Source organism: Staurois parvus, unplaced genomic scaffold (assembly GCF_062004578.1).
Source record: "Staurois parvus isolate SC_StPar_1 unplaced genomic scaffold, SC_StPar_1.0 ptg000244l, whole genome shotgun sequence".
In the NCBI taxonomy this organism is placed as follows: Eukaryota; Metazoa; Chordata; class Amphibia; order Anura; family Ranidae; genus Staurois; species Staurois parvus.
The window spans coordinates 8,845,624-8,866,274 of record NW_028318040.1 but is presented as its reverse complement, the minus strand read 5'-3'; the positions used below and the strand labels follow the sequence as shown (position 1 = coordinate 8,866,274).

General features: G+C 40.2%; 1 protein-coding gene across 1 annotated transcript in view; it reads right to left on the bottom strand.

The window, feature by feature from the left end:
- Positions 1 to 11,310: 11,310 nt before the first annotated feature.
- Positions 11,311 to 20,651, bottom strand: part of DNAJB14 (DnaJ heat shock protein family (Hsp40) member B14) — a 56,716-nt gene continuing 47,375 nt past the window's right edge. The window contains exon 8 of the mRNA XM_089680551.1: positions 11,311 to 16,567. Coding sequence (XP_089536677.1) covers positions 16,443 to 16,567 — 125 coding nt within the window. The 3' untranslated portion in view covers positions 11,311 to 16,442. The remainder of the gene's footprint in view (positions 16,568 to 20,651) is intronic.

The window sequence follows — 20,651 nt, the reverse complement described above, 5'->3', positions numbered from 1 at the left end:
TCTGGATTTTTTTTCTCATTTTGTCTCTCATAGTTGAGGTCTACCTATGATGCCAATTACAGGCCTCTCTCATCTTTTTAAGTGGGAGAACTTGCACAATTGGTGGCTGACTAAATACTTTTTTGCCCCACTGAATATAGCATATACAATTGCAACATAAGTCATATTGTATTTGAATGTTATTAAAAATTTCCTTTCCAATCTGAAGCACTGTAATTTTCTGTAAAATGCAATACAAATATGGCTATCTAGAGGTGTACAGAACGCGCCCCCTCCAGCAACATAATTTCCTGCTTGTGTGATTGACTCCCTGATTTTCCCAGAAACTAAGATACAAATCAGATTTCAGGCATCACCTGCAACAAAAATGTCATTTGTGGTGAGATACTCCCAATAGAAAATAACATCTAAGACTAGGTTGAAAAATTCGTGCAGCCGCACCACCCACACAGAAGAATGCGGACCTGCGGGTGGGTGCCATTAATTCTAATGGCACGCCGCGCGCACTAGAAATCGCAACCATACTGCGAACCGAGGTTCCCGTGCAACCTGGGTTTTCAGAAGAAGTGCATGGACTTCTTCCCTGCGTGTCCCAGGGCTCAGGAGTCCATTCAAATGAATGGGCTCTCGTGCCCGTGCAAAACGTGGCCCGCAGGAGCGCGGATATGTGAATCAGGGGTAAAGGGATGCAGACCCTGCAATTTCCTCATTAGAGCCCTGAAGGTGCAGTAGCTGATTGATATTAATGAAACCATTCCCATTAGATTCACTTTCCACATGGACATAGACAAACAAACAGCTTTTTCTTCAGAATAACAAAAGTAGGAATCTGCAACAAAGTTTGTTAAAAACCTTGCAATGTATATAGATCATCCAGGGGGGAATGTTTTTTTTTTCTCACCAAAAGTGGAGTTACTCTTTAAGTTAGTTGGGTAGTTCTTGGAGATACCCCTATAAAAAAAAAAGTACAGCCAATAGAATTCACCAGTATGCGAGGCTTGAAGAGGTCTGGTTTAAGAATCAGGGACTGCATACAAGATCCAGAGACATTTCAGCCAATTATGTCACAATGGAAGGTCAATGTAAGCCTTGCTTTTATTGAGGGAGATATTGTTAGCATTCTACTCTTGTATTCAAGGCCTTGCTCTTATTTAAACTGGTATAGAGCCACATGCAAAGTGCAGTAGCCTATGGCAACTGACTCCAAACTAAATAAAGTTCATTTTTATCTTATGTCTTATTAAATAAGTGCACAAGTCTCTAGCTGCCAGCACAATAATTGGAAATTTTATACAATCTTTCCTACAAATCTTCAGAATAACAAAGGCAAGTAAGAGATGAATTGTCATTGAAAATAATTTTATTCATATGTTATGTAGGATACAGAAGTTAAAATTCACAAAACAATAAATAACAATTTTGATTTTTTTTTAGGCAGTCCTGTACTAACAGTCCTCCTGGATTTTTATTGTTTGCAAGGCTTTCATTAGCATGCATCATAAAATGCAAAAAATATGCAAAACAGGAGGGTACTGAAAACCTTAACAATTTTTAGAATAATATAGTAGTAAATATCACAATTATCAAAATACATTGTATAAAAACATTGGCCTTGAAAGACTTATTTTCCAATGTACTATGAAGTATAAAGAGCCATAAAAGGAGACAAGAAAAGAACAAAGAAATTTGTCCTTCAAAAGGCTAACTAAGCCTGAGATCAAAATGCAATATACTGTGGCTTACAATCCTTCGATGTAGTGGCTGCATTAGTTCTTACTCTTCAGGCTAAGCACATTTTCAGCAAATACAGGTGCAAATCCCCGTTGATCTAGCCAGAATTGCAGTGTCCTTGGCACTTCCTTTGAGCTGCATTGAAGAATACCTTCCTTCTTAGCCATGTTCTGTAAACTGCCAATTGCCCTGCCCCTAATGTAATGAAGATTAAGAGATAGAAGATGAACAGAACAGCAGTCTAGGGTGACATAGCCACCCAGGGACAGGAAGTCTGTTATCTACAGGATTACTATGTGAAAATAAAACAAAAGAAAGAAAATGAAGGCCCCCGCCACACCAAAGACTAGTAAAACTGCAGTATGTTACATCTTGGGATTCAAATCCACTTAGTAATTTTGAGGATTTTTGCATACTGTTTACATTTTATCTGCGGTGGAGAATGTCATTTTGAGGATATTATAAAACTTATAGGGCTGATTTACAAAAGGCAAATAGACTGTGCACTGTGCAAGTGCAATTGCACTCATTTTCCCCCAGAACTTAGTAATTTGTGGAGAAGCTTCACTTTGTAAAGAATACCCAGTCATGTGCAAGGAAAATAAAAACAGCATTTTTTTTTTCTTGCACATGATTGGATGATGGAAATCAGCAGAGCTTCAACACATTCACTAAGTTATGTGGAAAATGTGCGAAACTGCACTTGCAAAGTGCACATTCTAATTGACTTTAGAAAATCAACCCCAATATGTAGTCATTGGAATGTAATTAGTGGATGACTTCAGAATGCATGTTGGCCATACTACATTGTAGGTGTTTTTCATGTTACAATTTCTGCAAAAAGTTACCACCAAAATTTAGCCTAATCCAACATAGGATCCTTCCACAGAACTGAAACCATATGATTTTTCTGCTTGTGCGCAACCAAGAGGTTTTTACTTTAAGTTTTTACTTAACTATAGGAAAGACCCTTCTGTGTAGAGCTTGAAGCTGAACTGCAGACAGATATAAAAAGAAGAAATTAATGTATCTCTATAATCATTAGTTCACCTTTCCCGACCACCCTATAGCAGAAATACTGCTACAGGGCGGCACGGATGTGCAAAATCACATATATATACCTGATTCATGCTCCCGCGGTGTTTGCAGGCCGGGAGCACGCGTGCCCCCGCCAACCCGTTGGTGCCGTGATTTTATCACTGAGGGATCAATCATCCGATTAAGGCCAGTGATGTTCAACCTAAATCGGATTATCGATCCCTGCCCTATTAGAGATCTTCCTGTACCTGTGTTTACACGTACACAGGTACAGGAAATGATGACAACTTCTCTCTCTGGGCACATTCCATCCCAAAGAAAGAAGACACAGTGAGTACAAGCAGCACACTTGCACACAGAACACACTTTAGGACACATTTAACTCCTTGATCACACCCCCAGTTAACCCCTTCACTGCTCTGTCACCAGTGTCATTAGTACAGCGTACAGATTTTTTTGCTGATCGCTGTATTACGATCGCCGGCGACTTCAGATAGCATTAGCGTCAGTTAGCGTCCCTTCCAGATAGCGTCAGATTGCCTGTCATTACACCAGTCATCACATTTAACCCCTTGATTGCCAGGAACACGCTCACATACACAATAAACCTCCATTGCTAGTATAGTGTCTGAACGGATCAATATCTTTGATCAGATCAGCGCTATACCAGTGCTCATATTAGTATAGTGTCCCCAAAAACGCAGTGTTAGGGGCATCAGCCTCGGCACCTGCATTTAGCCCATACGCTTACCCCCCCCCTCTCCCCCAGCAAGTGCAGTGTCAGTAGGTCACTGTCACTTGATACATTGCACACAAAACCGCTGTTTTCGTAGAATCAGGCCTGATCTCTGTTAGCACGTGACAGTAAATTTTTTCTAGCGGTTCAAGCAGTCCCTGACAGACAGGTACCCTTTTTCCTGTGAGTCTCACTAGGTACCTATAAATTTAGTGGCTAAAATGTAAATCTAAAGGTACTCTAGTGAAGAGGCCTACAGGATTCTGAGCGTCAGGTGAGAGCGAAAGGGAAGACTCCCTGACACAATTAGCCTCAGAATATGAACCTGTAGACAGCAGCAGCACTCTGACAGATAGCTCAGACGATGGAGAAGAGGTCCCTGCTAAGGTCAGGCGTACCCGACCCCGTTCCCAGGCTGCTGAGATGTTACATACTCTCATATGCAGCATAGTGCCAGTACTAGTGCCGCTCTACCTTTTCGTGAACTGGCGAGCACCACAGCCTAGTACATCCTGGTCTTTCACATACCAGTACTGCAGTATCACTTGGCGACGTGGTGAGTCCCATAAGTGCAGTAAAAGCTGGTGCGGTGGCAAGCACAAGTAGTGTCCCGCAGCCACCAAGAACTCGCACACAGGGCCATAGAGCCCCTAGTATCCTTCCGGACGTGCTTGCAAATTCCGATTGGCAGCCCACAAATTCTGCAGCACCCCTACTTTCCCCATTCACTGCCCAACCTGGAATTAAGGTGGAAACAGCAAATTTAACTACACCCCTTAATTTGTTTGGAGAGTTTTTTCACGGAAGATCTGTATGCATTGACTGTGGATCAAAGCACAACAATTTATTGCCGCTAAACCAAATTCAAACCTTGCCAGACCATTTGCATTTTAAAGTTATTTTGGGCCTAACCCTCAACATGAGCATTACTAAAATAAATTCATTGCGGTTGTATTGGTCTGCAGACCCGATTCATAATATGCCCATGTTCTCTGCTGCCATAGCCAGGAATAGATGAGAGTATAATGAGTTTTATGCATTTCAATGACAATACACTCTGTCGTCCTCAGGGTGACCCTGCATTTGACCGGCTCCACAAAATTTGGCCCCTCGTAAATCACCTTTACCAAAAATTTGCAGATGTCTATACTCCCCAGCAAAACTGTGTTGATGAGTCCCTCATTCCTTTTTCTGGTCACCTTGCATTCAAACAATTTCTCCCCAGCAAGCATGCCAGATATGGGGTCAAGATGTATAAGACCTGTGATAGGGCAACAGGCTATACTTATAAGTTTTGGATTTACGAGGGAATAGATAGTCACGTGGAGCCCCCCAGATGCCCAAACTACTTGTGGAGCAGTGGCAAAATAGTTTGGGACTTGATGTCATCCTTTTTCCACATGGGGTACCACTTATACATGCACAATTTTTATTCAAGCATGCTACTATTTAGACATTTGTAAAATCTTGGAATTGACGTATGTGGCACCGTGCAACCTAATTACCGGGGCTTCCCCCAACAGCTTGTAAATACCCGTCCTAGAAAGGGGGAAAAAGCCTGCTTGAGAAATGAGGAATTGCTCCCAGTGAAGTGGAAGGACAAACAGGATGTTTTCGTCCTGTCTTCTATTCACGCAGACACGACCATCCAAATTGCCATGGTAGCTGGTGTTGAGAAGCCCCTCTGAGTCCATGACTATAACCTGGGAGGGGTGGACTTCAATGACCAGATGATGAAGCCGTACTTAGTTTCCTGAAAAGCCAGACGCTGGTACAAAAAAGTGTCTGTTTATTTATTTCAATTGACTCTATATAATGCTTTTGTGCTTTACAAAGCAACTGGACATAGTGGATCCTTCCTAAAATTCCAGGAAGAGATCATCACGGCCCTTTTGTATCCAGAAGGTGCTGTGGCCCAAACCCCCAACACAGATGCAGTTAGCCGGCTGCATGAGAGGCATTTTCCCGATGCCATTCCTGGTACCCCAAGCCAAAGGACACCCCAAAAAAGATGTGTCTGTAGCAGACATGGAATTAGGTGTAACACCCGCTTTTTTTTTGTCCCTCCTGTCCTGGTCAACCTGGTCTCTGCCTCAACGATTGCTTCCGTCGCTACCACACACTAGTGGAGTATTAGTATAGGATACAGCATGGCAAAGTTCAGGGCACATATTTACACAGGGTTTCGAAAGATGTTAGGTAGTCAAGAAACTGGCTATAGCATTTGGAGAGACCCTACAGTCTGTTTAACCGCTTCCATACCGGGCACTTTTACCCCTTCCTGCCCAGGCCATTTTTCAGGTTTCAGCACTATCACACTTTGAATGACAATTGCGCGGTCATACAACACTGTACCCAAACTAAAATTTTATAATTTTCTTCACACAACTAAAGCTTTCTTTTGGTGGTATTTAATCACCACTGAGGTTTTTATTTTTTGCTAAATTAAAAAAAGACAGAAAAGTTTGGAAAAAAAAACACGTTTTTCTTTGTTTCTCTTATAAAAGTTTGCAAATAAATAATTGTTCTTCATAAATTTAGGCCAAGATGTATTCTGCTACATGTCTTCGGTGAAAATAACCCAAATTAATATTATTTAGTTTGTAGGAAAGTTATAGAGTTCACAAACTATGGGATATATCTGAAAATTGATCAATCCTGAAGTACTGACGGCCAATCTAATTTCTTGAGGTCCAAGAACATCAGAACGGTACAGATAACCCCCAAATGACCGCTTTTTGCAAAGTAGACAGTCCGACGTATTTCATAAGAGGCATGGCGAGTTTTTTGAAGCTGTAATTTTTTTGTCATAATTTTTCAGAAAATTAAAAAATTCAAAACAATTATTTGCACTATTTTTTTTTTTACATACTGTCACCAGTGCAGTACAGCATCATCATATAACTGGCATGGCAGTGATCGGGGACACTGACTGGTGACAGTACGAAAAAAAAAGGGATAATTTTTTTATTAGTTTTAATTTTTATTACATTTTTTTCTCTTTAAGATTTTTTTTTTTCATATTTCACTATGACCAAAGTAGTATAATGTTACCATAGTAACATTGTACTACTTTGGGGAAGTGATCAGTATTTTTTTTTTTTTTTTTTTTACACAATTTGCTTATAGCAAAGAATTACTTTGCTATAAGCAAGCATTTACCTGAATGACAGCGATTCATCTAGGGTTTTTTTTTTGTGCTTAGCTGTGATTTGGCCACGGCTAATCACAACACAGATGGGCTGTGATTGGCCCAGCTTGTGCATGTGATCGCTGTGACCATTCACAGTTGTATACAATGGATGGCATGAAAGGAAGCCATCCATTGTATACAACTGTCATGTGACCTGTCATATGGCGTCCACCCGGAGGGACTAGCTGTTTGCCCGGCCGCCATCTGGCTATAGGCCGGGCAGCAACTGGTTAAGTTCAATAAAAAAAAAAAGTAAAAAAACCCATAAAAAATAAAAAAAGTACAAGTACAAAAATTTTTTTAAAATTTTAAAAACCAAAAATAGTTGTTTGTTTTGTTGTTGAGTTACTGTTCTATGTTACGATTTTACTATTTTATTGTTAACCATTGCTGTTTTCTTTGCACGAATGCCATTCAGCTGCAGCACCGACCTGTTTATTCGGACAGCAACAGGAACTTGCTTTCAGAATACACATAAGTCAGGGTGTGCAGTGCTGTAGGATGAGATTTTTCATCCACAGTTAAAAAAAAGAGCATATATGCCAAAGTATGGGGGCTTGGGGTGGCCAGTGGGTGGGTGGGTGGCACCTATGCTTTGGTGTATAAATTTTTGGCAGGGATTTATTCATCCACATTGGCCGGTGTAAAGAGAGGACTATTAGGTGGGCTGAAAAAATGCACTCCCCCACATGCACCTGTGTGAGCGAGCGTTGGCCCCGTGCCAGTATGTAAATAGTGGTTGCACCATGCATGTGAGGTATCATCACAAATGTCAGATCAAGGGCAGTAATTCTAACATTAGACCTCCTCTGTAAATCTAAAATGGTAGCTTGTAAAGGCTTTTAAAGCATTGCCTATGGATATTAAAAATGTATGCAGTTTGTCACCATTGCACGGGGTGTGCAGTTTTAAAGCATGTCATGTTTAGTATCCATTTACTCGGCATACCATCATTTTATATTTTATCAAACAATTGGCCAATATATTGTGTTTTTGTGCATTTAATGTAAAAAACTTTTTTTATTTCCAAAACACTTGCGTTTGAAAAATCGCTGCGTGAGTACTATGGGACATAAAATATTGCAGCACCCGCCATTTTATTCACTAGGGTGTCTGCTTTAAAAAAAAATATATGGTGGGGGGTTCAAAGTAATTTCCTAGCAAGAAATACTTTTTTTTTTTTTCATGTGAACAAAAAGTGTCAGGAAAGGCTTGGTTTTCAGGTGGTTAGAAGAGTGAGTGATGTGTGGTATAAACTTCTACCACTGGGCATAAAACACCCCCACCCCCCAAAATGATCCCTTTTTGGAAAGTAGACACCCCAAACTATTTGCTGAGAGGCATGTTGAGTCAATAGAAGAATTTTTTTTTTTACCACAAGTTTTTGAAAAATTACAAAAAAAGAAAATTGTGTAAAAATAAAAATTGTCACTTAAATGATTTATTGCTTACACATGCCATGGGTATATGTGGAATTACTCCCCAAAATACATTCTGCTACTTCTCCCAAGTATGGGGGTACCACACGTGAGAAACTTTTTGGCAGTCTAGCTAAGTACAGGACCCCAAAATCCAATAAACACCTTCAGGCTTTTAAAGGGCTTTATTTCCTCATTACACTTCCTGACTACCTATCACAGTTTCGGAGGCGCTGAAATGCCAGGATAGCACCATCCCCACCTCCCAAAATGACCCCTTTTTGGAAAGTAGACACCCAAAGGAATTTGATAAGAAGCATGGTGAGTATTTTGCAGATCTCATTTGTTGGAAAATGAAGAAAACAAAAACATTTTTTCTTTTCTTTTTATATTTCAAAACCTTGTGAGAAAAAATGAGATCTGCAAAATACACTCCATGCCTCTTTTCAAATTCCTTAGGGTGTCTATTTACCAGAAAGGGGTCATGGGGGGGGGGGCTATCCTGGCATTTCAGGGCTTCTGAAACTATGATAGGTAGTGAGGAAGTTACGCACCTTCAGGCTTTCAAAGTGTATGTGGCTAGGCTCCCAAAAAGTCTGCCACATGTGGTATCCCCATACTTGGGCGAAGTAGCAGAATGTATTTTGGGGTGTAATTCCACATATACCCATGGCTTGTGCGAACAACATATCATTTAAGTGACAACTGTGTAAAAAAAAAAATGTTTTTGTTATTTTCCAAAAACTTGTGGAAAACAAACTCAACATGCCTCTCAGCAGATAGCTTAGGGGGTCTACTTTCTGAAAAAGGGGTCATTTGGGGGTGTTTGTACTTTCCTGGTATTTTAGCGCCTCAAGAAATGTGATAGGCAGTCAAAGTAACAGCTGTGTAAATTCCATTATCTATGCCATAGTTTGTAGATGCTATAACTTTCACACAAACCAATATGCAGTTATTGTTTTTTTTTGTTTTTACCAAAGACATGTAGCAATATACATTTTGGCCTACATTTATGACTAAATTTGAGTTTGTTGGATATTTTTGACAGAAATGAGAAAATATTTTTAAAAATTTTCAGTCTGTTTTTCTTTATAGCACAAAAAATAAACAGCGCACAGGTGATCAAATACCATCAAAAGAAAGCTCTATTTGTGTGAAAAAAAGGACATCAATTTCATTTGATGTACCATATTGCATGACCGCACATTTGTCAGTTAAACTAATGCAGCGCTGTATAGCAAAACAAAAAATGGCATAAATTGCAGTATCTATACCATAGTTTGTAGACGCTATAACTTTCACACAAATCAATATACACTTATTGGGATTTTTTTTTTAACAAAAACATGTAGCAGAATACATTTTGGCCTAAATTTATGGCTAAATTTGAGTTTACTATATTTTTTTTTATAGCTGAAAGTAAAAAATATGATTTTTTTTTTTCAAAATTTTCAGTCTTTGTTTATAGCACAAAAAATAAAAAGTGCACAGGTGATCAAATACCACCGAAAGAAAGCTCTATTTGTGTGAAAAAAGGTCAAAAATTTAGTTTGGGTACAGCATTGCATGACCGCGCAATTATCAGTTGAAATAGTGCAGCGACGAATTGCAAAAAAAGGCCTGGCCAGGAAGGGGAGTAAATCCTAAGGATGGGAAATGGTTAAAGCCCAAATCCTGGAACTTAAAAGAAAAAAAAAGAAAAAGAGAAAAAATGTTTATCACCTCACAGTGGGGCTCTGCCACATAGCAAGGGTTAAATGCTCATTAAAGAGCCCAAGAAAATAAAAGAATTCTACCCATAGACTTAAACAAATAACTCTAGTAGTGTGGGGGGTTCCCACCCGCAAGGGAATTTCCCGTCCACTGTAAACAGAATGCGAAAGTATTCTTAGCGACCTGCTAAAGGCACTCTGTTGGGTTTTACTGACAGCCGGCGTGAGCCATTGAAACTGTTGAGACCAGGAGCTATTTTAGATCAAGTGGTTAACAAACCGCTTTTTTGACCTGTGGTAGCTGCTTTTAATTTGAAATTATTCTCAAAGATCACCACAAAGACACTAAAGTGGATTTCTAACAGCTTAGAAACACATGCTGTGTTTACAGTAAAGGGCAGCTAAGATCTGCTATTAGAAAGAAAAAAAAAAAGTTTGTGTTGTGAATTTTGAAAACTAATTTTTCCACAATGCTTATAGATACAGTGATGAATGTGTTTGCCAACTATATAGACTTTATGCATATATGTACAGTAATTGCATTCCAGGTTAAAATTGCATCCATACATTTTATCACAAGTCACTTTAAAGCCCAACAAAACGTTCAGCTAAAATTAGCTACATACATCCATGGTGCTTCTAAACAAAAGTCTGCAAAATCTTGCAGTTAGTTTATTAGAAAACAGCCATAGCATGAGTAGAGAAGCCCATTTCCTGCCAGCATGCTTTAAGGGCAACTGTTGCTCTCAGTATGGAAGAAGTGATCTCTCTTTAGAGATCTGACACAGCTGCTGCAATGACGGAGCTAGAGGTCTCCAATCAGCTGTAAGCTTGAGCTGTACTGTTTGCAAAGCTATAGATCAATTGGGTTTTAAGTTGCCATATATGCATACATGATGCAGTAAAAAAAAAAAATTATTTTCCCTTTTACCTTGTCCAATGGGTTGTGCCCCAGAGAAAAATCCTGCATTAGTGTATTCCAGACTCACATCATCAGGGGGATGGCTGTTGCTTTCAGCCAACACCCAGATGACATGCTGCAGTGTATGCTAAAATGTAATGTAGATTGCCCCCAAAGCCTCCTCAGATACATGACAATGGTATCCCAGATGGTGGGTATGTTGGCGGGTAGGAATCAAAATCATTCTTGCCTACGCGTACACATGGGCTGCACTCCACGAGAATTGTATATTAAAGAAAGAAAAAAACAAAAACACCAAAAAAACCTTCACTGGTTCCTCCCAATGACCTCCGTAAGGACATGGAGGGAGTGGGGTTTCAAGAGAACAAAAAACAAAAAGAGCAGTTTGTGCAGAATATAAAAGGATTATTCCTTATGCACAAAGCGACATTCAGCAGCAGGAAAGCAAAATACAAATTTGTACCTGGTACCACTTGAGATCGGTGAATAGATTTTTTTTTTCCTATAAATATTAAAATGTCAAATACAAGAATTGTAATTCAAGTTAGGAGAGACAATACTAAAATAACAGCAAGTTTAATGTTAAATGAAATTATACATTTTAAAGAGGGCACAGAAAACCACCGGTTATTATTGGTCAATTATAAGAGAAATGATGGTAACATACATGCAGAGATGAAAAAGGCACAGTCATTGTAAAAGGAACATTGATCATACAGAAAAAAAAAAATTAGTTGGTGCAGAACAATAGGCACAACAAAAACATTAAATCTCTGCTTTTCTTCCTTTTTCTTGACAAAACACTTTATGTATAACATATGGTTATGTCCAATACATAGATGGAATCCCATTAGCATTGCATTATAAGGTAAAGTGTGGCACTGGATACATACTGTATGTTTGCACGCACTGAAGGAACCTATCCAGTTGACTTGGGTAGTATCTATTGGGCTAGCAACTGCAAACCAACCTATAGACTGAGATTTACTGACTGTGGGGAAAGGGGTTCATGTTAGGAAATGCAACAGTAGTGAAGATAAAGCACTTCAACAGAATTACAGTGTTATTGTAAATATATGTAAATAACAATTATTTTATTTTGTATTTTTTTTTTCCAAGATAAGGTTTTCACTATCCCTTAAAGTGAATCTGTGCTTTTCCCATACAGGGCAAAGCATTGGGTTCCTTTTAAAAATGACCCAGTCAGGAAGTTCCAACAAAGAATACACTGCTACTTATGCCAATCCATTCAGAAGGAATCATCCACTGGAGCCTTTCACAAAAACCAACATTCTTGGGAGTGTGAATCTCCTGGTTTCTCAAAGCACTGACCTCCATAGTGGTTTGGAGGTCAGTGGGAGGTACCAGTGAGTGCTGTGGGTGACCAAGAGATCAAAAGTCCCAGATGTCAGTTTCTGCAGACTTCATGAACAGAGTGGCATAAAGTAAGTACACACCTGTCTATCACGTCCCTGCCTTTCATTGGCCTAGAAGCTCAGGTTAACATCTGAGTGTGCTCGTGGAATTTACCATTTCATTTGCCCACAGGAAAAAAAAAAAAAAAAAAACGGAATGCAGAGGCAAAATCTGAACATATTTTGGATGCAATCTAAATTATACACATGAATCCTTAAGGTTAACCAATGTAGAATGTAAAAATGTTTTATAACATAGTAGAGAAGGTGAACTATTATACAGAAAATAGCAGTAGCTGTTTGATCAGTTCTTGCTCCGCTCTGAACAGAGAGTGATGACTGTCAGTCACCACTCTCTACTCTGCCCCTCCAGCGCTCACTGGAGCACCAGGCTGGAGAGAGAGTGGGAGCAGCTGGCTTAGGCTCACGGAGAGGACGATCCAGCTGCTGGTTAGGCATCTGGGTGGATCCTGACATTATTTCTGGGATCCTTCCAGAGTCTGGAACTGTTATGTGACATCAGCTTTAGCCCACTGTTGGCTGATTCTGGGTCACGGGAGAGCTCAAGTAAGGTCACTCTTGTGACCCACAAGAGAATTATGGCCAAAAAAAAAAATCTTTGGCCATAATTCTCTTTTAACCTGTCTGATTACCATGTCGCCAACTGCTCTTGGTGAGTGGTGTCTGCTCATTTATTGTAAAAATGTGAACGATTTAGCACATATCTACCAGACTTGGCGGTACATTATGTATACAGACAAAACAATTACCCAACTTACAGTGTATGCATAGCCTAGGCCATTTTCTTTTTTTGAATAGAGTATGGAAGGATTAGAACCTCAGTCAGACTGCTGTTGCTGCCTGTGCCTCGCTGGGAAGATTTACCCCATTTGTCTTTCTAACCATAGTCATGGAGGCAAAAAAATTTTAGTTGTCATCACAACAGGAATGGAGGGGAAATCTTTTGTCAGAGACACCTGATGTGGTAACAACTGTTTACCAGTTCTCCCAATTGTGTAGAGCTTTCCTCTCACTTCCTGTTACATCTCTGGGACAGAGAGTAAAAGGAAAATCTTCCCAACCAGACACAGATGGAAAACAAAAAAATAAACTTACATGGGTTTTCACCATTCCCAATTCTATCCAAGAAAAAAAAGCTTTGACTGTACATATATCTTTACCTCTTGGCGCTAGCTGCACACAAGTGTGCGGCCTTCCGGCGTCTAGGCCTTGAAGCCGAGCGGCCGCACATTTGCGCGCAATTAAGAAAAACGTGCTGAGAGCGCGCGCCCTGCGTGCTCTCAGCACACATGTCCAGTACTTACGGAAAGGTCCCGATCTCTTCTTTCGATCAGGACCTTTCCCGATCATGTGACCGCCATGACAACGAATCACGGTGGTCACATGACCCTAAAACCCCACCCCCTGGCTTCTGAAACCCTTAGAAGGCCGGGTGGTGCCGGCGCCAAGGGGTTAAACATTACATTTCCTTACAATGACAAGGGCCAGTCTACCAAACCCTACTGAACATATAATTCTAGTAATGGGGATTAGGTATAGGTTAGTGCCTGGTTACTGTCTGAACCTATTCATTTCACTATCATTCACACAATGGACGCCTACACAGAGTAGGTTTTTTAAAGTGCCAAAAAATTCCCAGAAAATAAGCGAGAAGAAAACATTGCACATTAACTGTCCAAAGGTAGAAATAAATACATAAATACAAAAAAGGAATGATTTATCCTTTCCCATTATCAGTAGATAAAATCTTTGAAACAATCTTTGACACACAGAGAAGAATGCCATTTTCACCAGGCATGGTATGGTCTTTATGTCCTAAATGATTACTCTTGAATGTACTTAGACAACTACACACCATCCCCTTAAATATTAAAAAAAAAAAACAAAAAAACAAAAACACACGCACGCAACCCCCCCAAAAAAAAACAAATCAAGTGTCAATAATAACAATGCCGTGACATTTAAAGTGTGATAATGTTTGCTTTGTAGCAGATTCCACTGCACCATTTTAAAGTAAACCCAAAGAAAATAAAAGCAGATTAATTCCCATGCTGTACAGAAGGCATTATCCATTATCTTAACTATTGTTCCATTGCCCTGGTAAAAACTGGCATATAATTAGATATGGAACTATCCCTAACCTCCAACAATCAGTGACCAACCACTATGTCTGGTCACATTGTGAAGGTTGGGGGGCGCGGAGGTGACATGCATTGCTTAGTTCTAGTATTAACCAAAAAAGTATTCAGTATTTGTATTGGATTTTGACAGTGGTCCCAACAGGAATCAGGTCAGCAGACAGCTGTAGGGGCAAGTAATAGTGGTTACCTTCTACAAAGTGGAATGGTCAATTTAAAAACTTTTGTTTTTAATACAGGTCCACTTTAAGTCATCAAAGGCTGGGAAGAGCCTAGGTACAGTTCCCTGCAAAGAGGTTACAGGACATGAAGTGAGCTGTGTATGTGGATGAAAGATTACATCCTTATAATCAATTTATCTCACATCCTGAGAAGCTTTTTTTTATACCATGTGTTGCAAGGCACTGCAATCCAGGTGCGCTGTGAAGGCGTGTTGGGGTGCCATCCAAAATAAATGGAACTATACCTCACCAACTCACGTAAAAGTACATTACTGTGTTGCAGTAACCAGCCTTAGGCCTCTTGCACACGAAAGTAAAAAAAGCGCCACATTTTTTACGGGTTTGAAATTAGATGCATTGTTGTCTATGGCACAATGCACACAGCCGTGTAAAGATCAGTAGTACAGCGAAAAAAGTACAGAGCCGTAAAATAAAAATAGCAAATTTTACATTTGAGTGCAGTAATTTAAGCGCATGTGTGTCTAATAGCATGTTTATGCGAATATAAATGAGTATATTACAACAACGAAGAAGAATTTTACTTGTCTATACACTTACACACCATTATGCGTGTTTACGCAAGGTCTTTATGGAACATTTTATCCAGGATTCTTTCTTTCGACAAGATCCAGGAGTATAAACATCAGTAAATTATTACACCAGTTTGCAACTGGCCTAAAAACACAAAGCTAACTTCATGTCCAGAAATCCTTACAAGAAAACTGCCTCCATGATTTTGTTACATCCTTTAGCTCAACATAGCAAACAACCTGTACAGAAAATGTACCTAAATGTAAAATAACCCAAATCCTATACAGGTTTGCACACATTTTGTGCATAAAGTTGGAAATGATAGTTGTGTCTCCTGCATTTAATGATAGCTTGCGTTTTAGCAGAACTTTCAATGTCATTTATGTATGGTGCTATACTCAATACAAGGCTTGATTATGTAGTATGGAGAAAATGAAAGGGAATGACTTCAGCAGCTATCATGTACAGGTCTGGCTGGCTCAATTAAAAAAAAAAAATCTGGGAGCCATTCTAAACACCTAAAACCTTAAAAACCACTTAGTCTTGCCGGATAGCAGGCACCAAAGGTGTCTGACATAACTATTCTTATCCAGAAAACCTCCTCTGTGCATCTCTCCAATTTTGATTTATTTTGTTATAGGAGCCCAACTTTCCAGAATTTAAGGACAAGCCCAGGCCAACTGCTATCCTCCTGTCCACTAAGAGAAAGTTAGTTGTCATTAATGGCACTCTTATTGGACAGGGTGAAGGAAGGTGGGTGCTGCCTAACCCAAAAATGACGAATTTCAGGTCTTTGTAACAAAGTGAAAATAATTAAGGCACACAGAGGAGGCTCAGAAATAACACATTTTGTGCTGCTTCCTCTACAACAGAACTTTTGGTTTTGTTTAAAATGGCTTGCAGGTTAACTTTAACAAGAATAGTAAATGGACCTTTTAAGAAACATTTTAAATTTACCAGCAACAATAACATCAATTAAAACAAATACTTTTTTGGTGTTAGATTCACATTAAATGGATTCTTTTAATCACAGGGACAGCAAAAATGTACATATAAATGCATTAACTCTTATATACAAGACATCTTTGTGAAATATTTACATTACACACATGAACCTGGAAAATGTGGTCATTGTGTTGTATCTAAATTTTACACACTGTCATAATTAGTTACATGTCATTGGAACTAAAGCCAAAAAACATAAAACCATAAAAATGACTCCGTGACCTTCAAGTTGTATCAGGAATATACAATGAGCTTGATAGTCGGGTCATGTTTCACTCCCTGCATCGCCGTCCACAATAAAGGAGTTCTTATATTACAAGGAAGAAAGTATATTCATTTGTAAGCAGTCATTTGTGGCTCTTCATCCTCCTCGATAGATTGAATTCAGTCGCTCAAGTTCTTTGCAGTATTGCATAGATATTGACTCTGCTTTCACTCGCAGTCTATCATCTCGGTATACTTTTGCTGCATGTATTAGATCAGCTTCTGTAAGCAATAAAAGCATCCTAATCAGAACTTTGCCATATAATTAGACAAGACTTGCAAAAAGTACCAAGAATTTAAGCCAGAGGAATAATATTTTTGCATTGAGGCATTGGGATGATAATCTGGTGAACACACACACACACACAGGCAAAGCACCAGGTATTTTTCTGCAGCATTGTAAAGAGGCAAAACATGGAGAAATCTGTTGTGTTGTCCTGAAGGATTTACTTTTATCTTGCCCAGACATACATGTTAACCCTTTTGCTGCCACTGACAAAAGTGTATGTATTTGCATGTATACTCTCATGTATACACATATGTAAACAAATTAGTCGGGTGTGGTTACGTTAAAAAATGTAGATTGCGCTACATGTTCCATATTACAGCGTATGACAGAGAGCAATACTTTTGGGCCATCATTTATCTATCTAATCAACACAACCTCATATTTTCCATTTTATCACAAAAATTAGGTAATACACTGCTCAAAAAAATTAAAGGAACACTTTTTTAATCAGTATAGCATCAAGTCAATTAAACTCCCGGGGTATTGATCTGGTCAGTTAAGTAGAAGAGGAATGGTTTTACAGGTGGAGGCCACTGACATTTTTTCCCTACTCATCTTTTCTGACTGGTTTTCACTAGTTCTGCATTTGGTTAGGGTCAGTGTCACTACTGGTAGCACGAGGCGATACCTGGACCCTACAGAGCTTGTACAGGCAGTCAAACTCCTCCAGTATGGCACATCAATACGTGCAATTGCCAGGTGGTTTTCGGTGTCTCCCAGCACAGTCTCAAGAGCAGGAAGGAGATTCCAGGAGACAGGCAGTTACTCTAGGACAGGGGTGTCAAACTAGCGGCCCTCCAGCTGTTGCAAAACTACAAGTCCCACCATGCCTCTGCCTTTGGGAGTCTTGTAACTGTTAATCTTGCAATGCCTTATGGGACTTGGAGTTTGGCAACAGCTGGAGGGCCACCAGTTTGACACCCGTGCTCTAGGAGATCTGGACAGGGCCGTAGAAGGTCCTTAACCCATTAGCAGCACCAATATCTGCTCCTTTGTGCAAGGAGGAAAAGGATGAGCACTGCCAGAGCCCTACAAAATGACCTCCAGCAGGCCACTGGTGTGAATGTCTCTGACCAAACAATCAGAAACAGACTTGAGGGTGGCTTGAGGGCCCGACGTCCTCTATTGGGCACTGTGCTCACTGCCCGGCACCATAGAGCTTAATTGGCATTTACCATTGAAAACCAGAATTGACAGGTCCATCACAGATGAGAGCAGGTTCACCCTGAGCACATGTGACAGATGTGAAAGGGTCTGGAGAAGCTGTGGAGAACGTTATGCTGCCTGTAACATCGTTCACCATGACCGTCTTGGTGGTAAGTCAGTTATGGTCTGGAGAGGCATATACATGGGGGAGGGGGGGAGGGCAGACCTCTACAGGCTAGATAATGGCACTCTGACTGCCATTAGGTATCGGGATGAAATCCATGGACCCATTGTCAGACTCTACAATGTAGTAGGTCCTGGGTTCCTCCTGGTGCACAACAATGCTCGCCCCCACGTGGCAAGAGAATGCAGGCAGTTCCTGGAGGATGAATTGATACTATTGAATAGCCCCCATGCTCGCCTGACCTAAATCCAATAGAACACCTCTGGGATATCAGGTTTCAGTCCATCCGATGCCGCCAGGTTGCACCACAGACTGTCCAGGAGCTCAGTGATACCCTGGTCCAGATCTGGGAGGAATTACCCCAGGACACCATCCGTCATCTGATTAGGAGCATGCCCCAATGTTGTCAGGCATGTATACAAGCACATGGAGGCCATACAAACTACCATTTTGAGTTGCTGCAATGAAATTTCAGCAAAATGGACAAGCCTGATGCATAATTTTTTCTCTCTTTGATTTTCAGGGTGTCTTTGAATTCAGTCCTCTGCAGGTTGATAATTTTCATTTCCCTCAAACGATGGGGCATCCTTACGTTCCTAACACATTACCCAGTCCATATCAGTATGGATATCCAGCATGATATTTTTCCCCATTTGGATCTGATGTATTTTCAAAGTGTTCCTTTAATTTATTTGAGCAGTGTATATTATGCTTGTGTGTATAAATTAAAGTGATAGTAAAGGTTGTTTTTTTTCTTTTTAAATAAACGTGTTATACTTACCTGAGCTGTGTAATGGTTTTGCACAGAGCAGCCTCCATCCACCTCTACACAGGTCCCCCGCCGGCACTCCTGGCCCATCCCTTCTGCCTAGTGCCTCCATAGCAAGCAGCTTGCTTTGGGGGCATCTGAGCAGACTCAGTTACAAGCTGTCCATTCACACACAGAACGCGGCTCCACTCTGCCCCACCCTCTCCTCACTGACTGTGACTCACAGTAGCGGGAGCCAATGGCTACTTCTGCTATCTCAGCTAATGAGGAGGGAGAGACTGGGGAGAGCCAAGGCTCTCATGCACATCACTATCAAGATGGGGCTCAAGTAAATATTAGGGGGGGGGGGGGCTGGGGTCGCTGCTGCACATAGGCTTTTTTACCTTCATGCATAGAATGCCTGAAGGTAAAAAAACTTGAGCCTTTACAACTAGTTTGCATATTTTCAGGAAGAAATACACTAAAATCATTTAATAACCAGTTTTGTTTATTTCAAGTGACATAAAAAGAAAAAAAATGCAGCTACCACTATTTTAATCTATAGGCTCTCTGCTTTCAGAATATATGTGGTTGTAAAACCCTTACATATACTCAGTGACATGACTGACCTCAGGTGATACACAGAGATGAAAGAAATCCTCTTACATGAGTAGTATCCATTAATCTGCAGCCTTCTTTTCTTTACAGCCTTTCAAAATGCAGACTTTATACAGCTGGTCTAAGCTTTCAGAAGGCAGGAGTCAGGGAGCTGAAAACTCTGCAAAGCTCATTGAGGACAGCTCACTGGAGGGAAGGAACACAATATAGGAACCCTTCCCACACCACGCAGGAACAGAGCTGAGGCTGTCAATCACAGGCTGTGTGCTGGTGCTCCTTCCCCTGTTGCCTTTTTCTCTCTTGATGTCAAAAGTGACTCATGCATATAGCAGAGGAATGAGGAAGCAAACAGAAATAACACTAAACTGCTCATACATGGATTGAAATTCAGCTGGCTCAGCAAGGACCTGAATTTCGATCAATGCATTGGCCACTGTGGTTGAACAGAAGCCGATCTACTCAATTCTGTTCACTAGTGTGCAAAGTAAGAGGAGCTGCATTAGCACATGATTTTATAGAGTGGTTATAACCATATACACATCCTACATTATCTTTTACTCTGCACTGCGTCAAAGTACCTTTTGCATAAACAGATAAGTTCACCCTGTGAGCAAGAAACTTGTGCTTGGTTAGGTACATGCATTATAAAAGCAGGTTTCAAGCAAAACAAGTCAGGTTAAACAGGTTATGTGTCAGGATGAGGTATAGTACAACTGATAGTTGCTTTGGGATGGTGGCTTGGTTTCCCCTTAAAAGACAATGTAACCTCCAAGAGAATGACATAGTACTGTGCAGTATATTTTGTAATACAGTATTTGTTTTCACAGGTCTCTGATCCTTTACAATAGTTACTGTAAAGGCGAACTGGCTTACGGCTTATTCAGATCAGAATGCGGTGTGGGAAACCCGTGTTCTGTGTGCATTTCCCGCACCGCATTTACAACGCACTGGGTTCAATCTGCTGTGAGTGTCAATATAATCCCAAAAATATTGCCTGCACCAGATCGCTTGGTACCACGGTAATTCATTATGGTACATTTGAAAAAGTATTGCATGCACTACTTTTGATGTGATCCAGTGTGATTTTAGCCCATTCAAATGAATTAGGCTAAATAATTGTACTGCACTGAATTGCACTGTAATGTGTACTGCCTTCCTGTGTGATTCAATGTGAAACAGCCCTCGAAGCTTGAAAAACACCCAAGGAGGAAAATCCCTGGGTCCATAGACTACATAACTCAGAAAACATAAAATGAACAACCTTATGGACGCAAACGACCCAATATACTTCATTCACAAAAAATGTTATAAGACCATGAAC